Consider the following 10,288-nt stretch of genomic DNA (forward strand, 5'->3'; position numbering starts at 1 on the left):
TCGGAATTTTCCAGCCAAATTGATTTATGTGAGGATACTTTCTTTATTTGTATTATTAGTTTATTATTCATTTATTTATATAATGTTGGATTTGTTTTAAAATTTTATTTAAGTTTTTTTTACACAATGAGCATTGTTTGGCATAGTTTGTACCCACGTCAGAAATAAAAGGACATTAATTATTTAGATAAATAGCAGCCGTATGCATCTTATCACCTACACTTTGACGAGTGCAGTGCAGCTCAGCGTTGTGTACGGAGAGACGCACCCTGAGAGCACTCTCTTCTCATCTCTGTGCAGGCGCCATCAATCAGCCAGCAGAGGTCGTAGTTGCACCAGTCATGAGAGAGAAACCCCATCAGGCTTAGTCCCGCCCATATCTGAACAACAGGCCAATCGTTGTTCATGTGGCCGCTCAGCCTTAGCCGGCAGGCAGAGCTGAGATTCGATACGATGTATTCAAGATCCAGCTCTGGTTCCAGCGTATGTTTTATTTTTAAGAGAAATAATAAAAAGAAACTTTGTCATAATTTGTCTTCAGTTTAATTTTGTTTTAAAAAATCGGGAAAAAATCGTATCGTGAACCCAGTATCGTGAATCGTATCGCATCGTGGGTAGAGTGTATCGTTACATCCCTATAATAAACACATTAAACACGACGGCGTCACAAACGACATAGTGGCACGTTATAAAAATATAGACATTAATCACGTGGACTGATCTACAGTCCGCTGAGAGTCGAGATTCTTTAATAAAAGTGCTGAAGAGTTTTCTAGCGAATCGTTGCGCACGCAGACGCGCGGCCTGAACGTGGCGGATAACAAGCATCTCAGAGGAAGGGCGTGTTTATTATCTTGTGCATTTGAACCAGGTTTAAACGGCTTCACAAAGCCAAATAATCGTTTACGATATACGAACACATCAATGTTGTGATTGGTGGATTGAATTCAACTTAAATAATGAAGCTCCGCCCATGGATGTTCAGCACACGCTAACACCATACAGTAATTAATAAGCGAATATGACGCTGTAGGTCACTTGGTGGCCTCTGTCCCAGGCGTACAGCGTGCGCTCCTTGGGATTGTAGTCGATCTGCGTGGCGTAGGTGTAGCTGTTCACGAAGGGCAGCTGCGGCACCATCTGCGTGTGCGTGTGCGTGTCGAAGGCGTACGACACGGTGGCGTTGGCGCGCTCGTGACTGTCCACGGCGTACAGCACGCCGCAGATGACGAAGCTGTTCCCGTACGTGTTCCTCCTCAGCCCCGTCCTCCACGTGTTCTCCCTGTGTAGATCGAAGGCGTTCAGCTTGCTCAGCACGATCACCTCCTGGTGGAAGCCCTCCTCGTCCAGGGCGGGATAGACCACCCAGAGTCCGCTCTCGTCCACCGCGAAGTCCACGTCCGAGTGTCCCCGGAAGCTCCACGCCGCCTCCTTGTCCTCGTGCTCGAAGATGGCGTCGTGTAGGGTGGTCCAGGCCGGGACGTAGCGCAGGCGCAGGTCGTATTTGATGATGTCGTGGGAGAAGGCGCGGTTGTAGTACAGGGCGCCGCTGTAGATCACGTGACCGGTTCCGATGTAGCTGTAGGGGAGCTTGTACGAGTTGCTGGGACGACCTGAAACGCCAATAATAAAAATTACATTTAATAATAACAACAACATTTATAAATACGCACAAAACACAGGACACCAGCACTTCAAATCTAAGCTCTGCCACCGGTCGCTTGGGCGCCCCCTAGCGGGCACGATTGGCGGTGCCTGTAGCAGACACAACTGTGCACTAGTCTTCTGCGTGGGAAAAGACCGGACTAAAAAGTGGGCGGGGTCTTCGGCAAAGTGTAAGGACCCTGGTTAGTAGCCCGTGGAGGAATGTGGAGATCAGCGTGTGACTCTCCATGCGCGAGTCCAACCTCACACACGAATCCACTGAAGTACGGGCAAATAAGAACTGGTCGGTGGAGTGTGCACGCATCGTAGGGAGGGCGTGTCAGGTGATTATACCCTCCTCATACGCCATCGGGGTCTCCAGCAGAGAAAGAGGAACTGGCTATGATAAACATTTCATGATTTGTAGTCCCTTTGGCAGCAGTTATAAGGGATACGCCCGTAGCTCTACACAGCTGAATTTGGACTGTTTATCCCACTCTTCATGGCGGATTGAATGTCGAGCGTCTGTGAACCATCGCTGAAGCCGATCCAGTGTTGTTTTGGCTGTATGCTTCGGGTCATTGATGCATTGAAAAGTAAACCGTCACCCCAGTCGGAATTCACATGCACTCTGGAGGAGGTGTTCCTGTTTTTGGCAGTACTCATCCGTCCCTCAGCATTTACGCCCATGGCAATGAAGCTTGCTTGACTGTGGACAGTGTCGCCTGTAATTCAGCAGCTTTTAATTCACAGCAGATTGATTTTTATTGGTTCTTGGATTACATCTGATCATCTAGGTTTTTTTTTTTTCAGCTCTATGTGAGACAATGCTTAGATTTCACTACCAACCTTGGCAAGAGACCACTGCAGCCAATCTATCCTTATTTATGTGGGCACAATACAAGCCACCAGCTATACTCAAGCATTAGTTAGAGGAATAAGAGACCCGTGCCACAAAAGTTAATTGACTTTATAGAACTTTCTTTAACCCAACCAACAAATGAATGATATTTTTGGTCCAAATAATAAAACCAACAAAGTAAAATCATCAGCACGTTTACGTTACCTTGCTTGAACGACTCCATATCCCGGAATTCCAGCAGGGTGCTGCCGAAGTAGTGATTCGTGACATAAATGACGTTGCCGTTCCCTTTTGGGTCCTTCATCCAGGCTCCTTCTTCGCGACCGTAGGTGTTGTGTGTCACAGGGTCACCGATGGAAGCTAACGTGTCCTTGCAAACACCTAAAATTATAAATCAATACAGTGAAGGTTAGATTTTCTAACATTTTGTTTTTTTGTCCACTTATCTGCCCCTAAGGGTCCGTCCTCATACCCTACCGAACGTTTAACGCCGTAGTCTCATAGCTTCAGAGGTATCTAACATTAGCTGGTCAACAGGGTGAGAGAAACTCACTCACTTTCTTACTCGCTTATCCAGTTAGGGTCCCAGCTTTCCCAGCATTTCAATGGGCGCAAGGCACACAGTAACACCCTGGACGGGGCGCCAGTCCATTGCAGGGCAGACACTCAGTGTCTCCAATTAACCTGACTGCATGTTTTTGGACTGTGGGAGGAAACTGGAGCTCCCGGAGGAAACCCACGCAGACACGGGGAGAACATGCAAACTCCACACAGAAAGGACCCGGACCGCCCCACCTGGGGATCAAACCCAGGACCTTCTTGCTGTGAGGCGACAGTGCTACCCACTTAGCCACCGTGCCGCCCGTGAGAGAGGTGGCTTGGTAGGTAGCACTGTCGCCTCACAGTAAGAAGGTCCTGGGGTCGATTACCAGGTGGGGCGGTCCGGGTCCTTTCTGTGTGGGTTTCCTCCGGGAGCTCCGGTTTCCTCTCACAGTCTAAACACGTGCAGTCAGGTTAATTGGAGATACTGAATTGCCCCTAGGTGGGGTGCCCAGTGAATCGTACCCACCATGACCCTGATTGGGATGAATCGGAGGTAAAACAGAGGATGAATGAATTTGTTTCTGAGCAGCTCGGCTGAAACTCACCGGGACTCTTCGGCGCCGCAGTGCTCGCGGTAGATTCTTCATCCCAGGTGAGACGCGACTTCAGTTTCTTCACCGCTGTTGTGGAGTTGTGTTGAGTTTTGGAAGCTTTGGGAGGATGAGAGATGAATGCGGATTGGTTGGCGGCTGCTGTCTGTGCAGTGCTGGTTGTGCTGGTGGTTGTACTGGTGCTGGTAGAAGACAGCAGTGTTGCGGTGCTGGTTGAAATCATCTCAGTCTTCCAGGTCTGTTTGGTGACGTTTGGCTGAGCTGTGGTGCTCTCGTGGGTTGGATTCGGTGCCGCAGTGGTTCGAGGGCTCGTGGTGGACGGTGTGTGGACCGTGTCCTGCTGTTCGGGGATCTGATCGTCTATTAATAAATCCACTGGACCGTCTCCACTCGGACTGTCATCCACATCTGCTTCAGAGAGTAAACAATATCCAAAATTTGAGGGGTGCGACAGTATATCATTATTATGTGTGTATACACCGATCAGCCATAACATTAAAACCACCTCCTTGTTTCTACACTCACTGTCCATTTTATCAGCTCCACTCACCATATAGAAGCACTTTGTAGTTCTACAATTACTGACTGTAGTCCATCTGTTTCTCTACATGCTTTGTTACCCCCCTTTCATGCTGTTCTTCAATGGTCAGGACCCCCACAGGACCCCCACAGAGCAGGTATTATTTAGGTGGTGGGTCATTCTCAGCACTGCAGTGACACTGACATGGTGGTGGTGTGTTAGTGTGTGTTGTGCTGGTATGAGTGGATCAGACACAGCAGCGCTGCTGGAGTTTTTAGGTACCATGTCCACTCACTGTCCACTCTATTAGACACTCCTACCTAGTCGGTCCACCTTGTAGATGTAAAGTCAGAGACGATCGCTCATCTATTGCTGCTGTTTGAGTTGGTCATCTTAGAGACCTTCATCAGTGGTCACAGGACGCTGCCCACAGGGCGCTGTTGGCTGGATATTTTTGGTTGGTGGACTATTCTCAGTCCAGCAGTGAAAGTGAGGTGTTTAAAAACTCCAGCAGCGCTGCTGTGTCTGATCCACTCATACCAGCACAACACACACTAACACACCACCACCATGTCAGTGTCACTGCAGTGCTGAGAATGATCCACCACCTAAATAATACCTGCTCTGTGGTGGTCCTGTGGTGGTCCTGACCATTGAGGAACAGCATGAAAGGGGGCTAACAAAGCATGCAGAGAAACAGATGGACTACAGTCAGTAATTGTAGAACTACAAAGTACTTCTATATGGTAAGTGGAGCTGATAAAATAAACAATATCAGCAGGGTAGGGCAGAAAGGGCAATTGCCCAGCATTCTGTCAGCTTCTACATCAGAAGAACGAGTGGGATTAAGTACTTGAGTTTTATAACCAGCAGTGCATTGTGGGTCATGTGCAGTAGGGTGTGTTTCCTGGACATATTAAAGGTTGTTGAATGGGTTGTTGCGACTAGCAGCTTCAGGATGATTACAGACTGCACACCTAACAGCAGTCGTTACAAACAGATGTTTGTGCTTCTTCCAGTTGAATTAAAACAGATGTAACACCTTGACATCTTCATGCAACATCTGGAGAGACCGGGTGTCTGTAAGGGACGCTGTGAGACCCACGTTTACAAGAAATACAAACTGGTTCCACACACAAGGGGTTTCAACTTTTATTGACTAAACGGGACAGTGGTGGCATAATGGGTAGAGCTTTGGGCTATCAATCAAAAGGTTGAGGGTTTGAATCCCAGCTCTGTCACGCAGCCACTGTTGGGCCCATGAGCAAGGCCCTTAACCCTCAATTGCTTAGACAAAACACTGTCACAGTACTGTAAGTCACTTTGGATAAAAGTGTCTGCTAAATGCCGAAAATGTAAATGTAATGTAATGTAAATATGTACAATCTGGTCCCACTGTGGTTTACAAGATGCAACGTAAAGCCTCCACAAGGGGGCGCTTGTGTACAAGTTCATTTTATATTCAAGTTCCTGTTAATATTAGCTTATTTATTTATTATTATTGTTGTCTGTGACCTAGTTTTTGGCTTGTGACCCATCCAAAAGTCATGATCCAAAGTTTAAAACACCCTGACATAAACCTGCTACATGGATCTTCTGCTGGTCCATAAAAGATGTCTTGAGTAATGTGTTCTGGCGTCGATGAGTCTCGGCCGCCCAACAACCCGTCAGCAGTTTGAGATCTGTCCCTCCTCAGACCCCCGTCTGTGAATACTCCTCACTGTTTCAGAGGTCAACCCAGTTATCCCCACCTTATGAGTCACTTAGGTCTTCCTCCATCAGCCCAACATCTAACACCACCCTTACATCCACCACTGGTGCCAAAGAGGCACTGACGATCATTTTTGGGAGGTGATACAAATATTACAGCTTACCATTTGGTTCTCCGTTCTCGTCCTCATCAGCATCAGCTTTGTAGAAGGTCATGCTCCTGATGCTCATCCCATTAGGTCCAGTTTTAACCTTTGTTGGTTTGTGTTTCTCCTCTGTATGACTTCTCTTCAGGAGCCTGCCGGAGTCCTGACTGCTGCCTACGAACTTCTCCTCGTACTTCTTCTGCACACACAAACCGACTTCTGTTTAGTGTCACACCGGTGATGGTCAAAATATAAAAAACATCAACTTGACGTTGAAACGTCTACATCACAGTTACAACCACAGCTGTACAGATGAGTCTGATATTCTGAATTTACAGCAGGTATCTCTAATACCTGATCCACTTTTGCCAATTTGCCAGAATGTTATTTGCTGAGCTCACATTTTCCTACAGAGGAACTCAGCAGGAATGGGTTTGGTGGAACTTCCATGGTTGAAATACTCTTTGCTGAGCGATTTATTCACCCAAAGCTTAGACTGTTCCTCTAGGCTGGCAGTTTGGTCCATCCACTCCCACCCCATCTTTAAACGGGGACCCAGCAGCCAGGACGTTCCACTGCTGTCGTAAGGTAGGATTTGGAACGCCGGGAGCCATTCCTTTAGAAGAAGGTACTGTAACATCCCAACCTGCCTGGGTTTGATTACCTGAATGGGCAGTCTGGTCTATTGGAGCTATTAAATTGTCCATGTGATGGACTGGCAACCTGTCCGGGTGCCTTTCATCCAAAGAATCAGACCAAAGAATCAAAATACTGGTAAACCAGACAGTGAATAAATGGTAAACAATGTTTACCAGTGTGTGAGACCTTGATGTGTAAGGTTCTTTCTCACCTCTGTATGTGAAAATGCTGCAGCCACTTTATTCTGCAGCGATGATTCTAAATCATTCAGACGCTTTTTCTTCTCCTCTCGGTGCTGGTTTTGTAGCTCTTTCTCTGCTTTTACACTCTCTCTCTCTTTCGTTACGTTTCCAGACACCGACTGGAAGAAAATTAGATGATTAGCTGAAATTCAGGGGGATAAAAATCTCAGGATGATGGATGATGTATTTGTATTGAAAGCGTTGGGAAACATCTGTACTGAAACATCAACCAAACCTTCTCGATGTTCTCCACTCGCTCCAGGAGTTTCGAGGTCACTGAGTGGAGCTTCAGTAGGTCCATCCCATATAAAGCCCCCTCCAGGAGGTCCATGATGGTAGAGAGCTACCAAAAAAACATAATAATACAGAAGCATTATTGTTTTAAAGCTTTATAGTATTATAAGTATTATACATCACTTTCCGCCACTAGAAACAGCCAAGCATCACAGAGCTATTATTATTCCCTACTCATTTACAAATCTGATATTTAAAAATGGATTCTGTCAGGGGTTTGAAGGTAGATGCATCCCATGGTCATCCCCATCTCCATTAGCTTCCGTCTTTGTGCTGTGCAGCACCACAATCAGCCAGCAGAGGTCAGAAATGCAGCACTTATGAGGAACTTCTATGGTCCTCCCTCCTTTGATCCTCTGCCAGCTTGAGATGCCAGCACTGGTGTTATCATGTGACCAATCATAAGTGCCCGACCAGGCTGGTGGCACCACTGAGATCTAAACTCAACAGCTCAGGCTCTCAGAGCTGGTGGATTAGCGTATTTGCCCGCTGCACCAACTGATGCTCTCTCAGAAAAACAAAAACAAATGATTATATTTTATTAACGTATCCGTGATGCCATCCTACCCTGACATCGTCTCTGCCGGCCTCCTGCAGCTTCTTGAACCTGAAGTCCCCCTCGCAGGGGTTGAGGGCGGACGGAGGGGCGATGCAGGCGCACTTCTTGCAGTTGGGTCCGTCCGTCACCGTCTCCACCGTGTAGAAATCCTCGGCTTTTCCGTTTCCCTCTTCGATGCGTCTGCAGGCACTTCTGCTCAGCGGCCGGACCACACACCTACAGCGACAGTCCGGCCCCACCGACAGCGTCTTCACCTTATCATAGTCACCCAGGAGCTGAAACATGAAGAAATTAGCTCAACATTCATGGATCTTGGTATCGTCTGCTTTAATAAATGTGGTCAGAAGTATTTGGAACAGGAAAGGATCTTCCCTAAACTGTTGCTGCAAAATTTACTTTATATAATTGATTTATTACACCTGTTAGTACGGGTGTGGCTGAAACACATGAATTCGATAAATAGAAGGGGCGTCCCAATACCTCTCCCCTTTTGCCCAGTGAATCACACCCACCGCGACCCTGACCAGGCTGAACACCCACAATTTTCCTCCCAATCGAATCATAGCCGATCCTCTTATTTCGGCCAATTCCAGTCTTCCCCTGTGTGCTGGCCGAGGAGAGCTGAAACTGTCACGTACCGCTCTGACAGGCGTGACCACATCTCACCCGGCAGTCGTGGAGTCTCACAGAGAGCCGTATCACGTACAGACCGCCTCGCTGAGCACTCCACAAACCGTCTCTCACTATTGTGAGGACGGCATAAGGCACCATTACATAGATACATAGTGTCACTGAAAACGTTTTTGACCTCCTAAGTGTGCCTGTTGGATGCACGGCCAGGTCGATAGCACTGCCCGGAATTGGAATTCGGAAGCTTGAGATCCTCAGTGGTGGTGGTGGGGTTTAATTCCACTTCTACTTGCTTTCTAACACAATTTTAATTATTATAATTACAACTAAATTACAATTTTTGCTAGAATAGAAGAAAAAGAATTCAGGTGTTTTTTGCAAACTTGAGATTTATTTATTTATTATCTATTTATCTATTTATTTATTAACTTATTTATTTATCTATGTATTTATTTATTTTTATTTATTTATCTATTTATTTATTTGTCTATTTATCTTTTATCTATCTATTTTTTTATTTTTTTATCTATTTATTTTTTATATATATTTATTTATTTTTAATCTTTTTATCTATTTATTATTTATTTATTTATCTATCTATTTATTTTTAATCTATTTATCTATTTATTTATCTATTTTTTATCTATTTATTAATTTAATTATTTATTTATTGATTGATTTAATTATTTATTTATTAATATATTTATGTATTTATATATTTATTTAATTATCTATTTTTTTCTATTTATCTATTTACTTATTTATTTATGTACTTATTTACTTGTTTATTTATTTATTAGCACCAGTGTTTCTTGACTCAGGATCAGAAATTTCTGCAACTTCTAAACATTTTTGCATGCTGTACTCTTGGTGTGATCTTTGCAGGATGCCCATTTCAGAACAGAATAACTACGGCAGAATTCTTTGTAAAGGCCCATTTTCACCCTATAGAACCCGCACCCCCAAATCTCATTCATTCCTTTACTGTGTGCTTTACCACCAGTTTATCCTGGTCAGGGTCGCGGTGGGTCTGATTCATTGGGCGAAAGGCAGGAAACACCTTGGACGGGTTGCTAGTAAATCACAGGGCAACACACAACCCGGAGAACCCGGAGGAAACCCACACAGACACAGGGAGAACATGCAAACCCCACACAGAAATCGAACCCAGGCCCTTCTTGCTTGGTGGAGACAGGGCTCACTGCTCCACTGTGCCATCAAGTCAGGATCTGACTGATTTATGAGGTTTTAATTAATTGGTTTTTTAGAAAAGTGGAAATTCAAGTAAAATACTGATGGCATTTATTAACTGGTCCCAGTTTCCTGAACTGGGCTCTGATTACCTGAGTTAAAATGTTTTCCTGGTTGTCCAGCTCGTCCTCCAGCAGCCCACCGTTATCTTCTACATCCTCACCAATCAACCCACCGGTCCACGCCAGCGGTACACAGCACAGCGCACCAGTCCACACCAGCACTACCAGTCTTACCGCAGAGATCGTCATTCTGGACGTCCAACCATCCACAGAGGGCAGATCAAGGGTTCTGATGTAAGATGTAAGAGCTTCCTGGTGGACGATCCTGAGGAACTGCTGCTCTTTGTGCAGATGTTGAAATGTAATCCACAGATGTTCGGTGGACCAGCAGTCGTGTTACGAGTCCTCCAGGTCGTGCTCCAGCCTCAGATGCTTGCAGATGAATGGATGGAGGAAAGATCTCCTGCTTGAGAGGGAGGAAAGTGGGATGGACCATCGGCACAGACAGGGAGGAGTCAACGGATCACAGACTGGACCAGGGTTTCCAAAATCCTGCTCCTCCAGACCTTCAGACTGACTGGTTCAATGCTTCCTACACAGAAGTATTGAGACACCCCTTTAACAGTTTAGGGAAG

At 45.8% G+C, this 10,288-nt stretch overlaps 1 protein-coding gene across 1 annotated transcript; it reads right to left on the reverse strand.

Annotated features, from left to right (window-relative positions):
• Nucleotides 1–926: 926 nt before the first annotated feature.
• Nucleotides 927–9,902, reverse strand: olfml2bb (olfactomedin-like 2Bb). Its single transcript, XM_063016910.1, has 8 exons — nucleotides 9,744–9,902; nucleotides 7,779–8,045; nucleotides 7,153–7,260; nucleotides 6,887–7,036; nucleotides 6,055–6,235; nucleotides 3,655–4,071; nucleotides 2,711–2,887; nucleotides 927–1,613 (listed from the first exon to the last, which is right to left on the reverse strand). Exons 1-8 carry the CDS (start codon nucleotides 9,900–9,902, stop codon nucleotides 1,009–1,011), a joined length of 2,064 nt encoding a protein of 687 aa, XP_062872980.1. The 3' UTR covers nucleotides 927–1,008.
• Between the last annotated feature and the right edge of the window lie 386 nt (nucleotides 9,903–10,288).

This window comes from Trichomycterus rosablanca, chromosome 20 (genome assembly GCF_030014385.1).
Source record: "Trichomycterus rosablanca isolate fTriRos1 chromosome 20, fTriRos1.hap1, whole genome shotgun sequence".
NCBI lineage: Eukaryota > Metazoa > Chordata > Actinopteri > Siluriformes > Trichomycteridae > Trichomycterus > Trichomycterus rosablanca.

Bases quoted from the DNA above. Each gene is read 5' to 3' on its own strand.
- olfml2bb (XM_063016910.1), bottom strand. From the start codon at position 9,902: ATGACGATCTCTGCGGTAAGACTGGTAGTGCTGGTGTGGACTGGTGCG. The intron at 8,046-9,743 runs GTAATCAGAGCC...TTCATGTTTCAG, and splicing joins AGGAAAACATTTTAACTCAG to CTCCTGGGTGACTATGATAA. The intron at 2,888-3,654 runs GTGAGTTTCAGC...TTATAATTTTAG, and splicing joins TGCGGCGCCGAAGAGTCCCG to GTGTTTGCAAGGACACGTTA.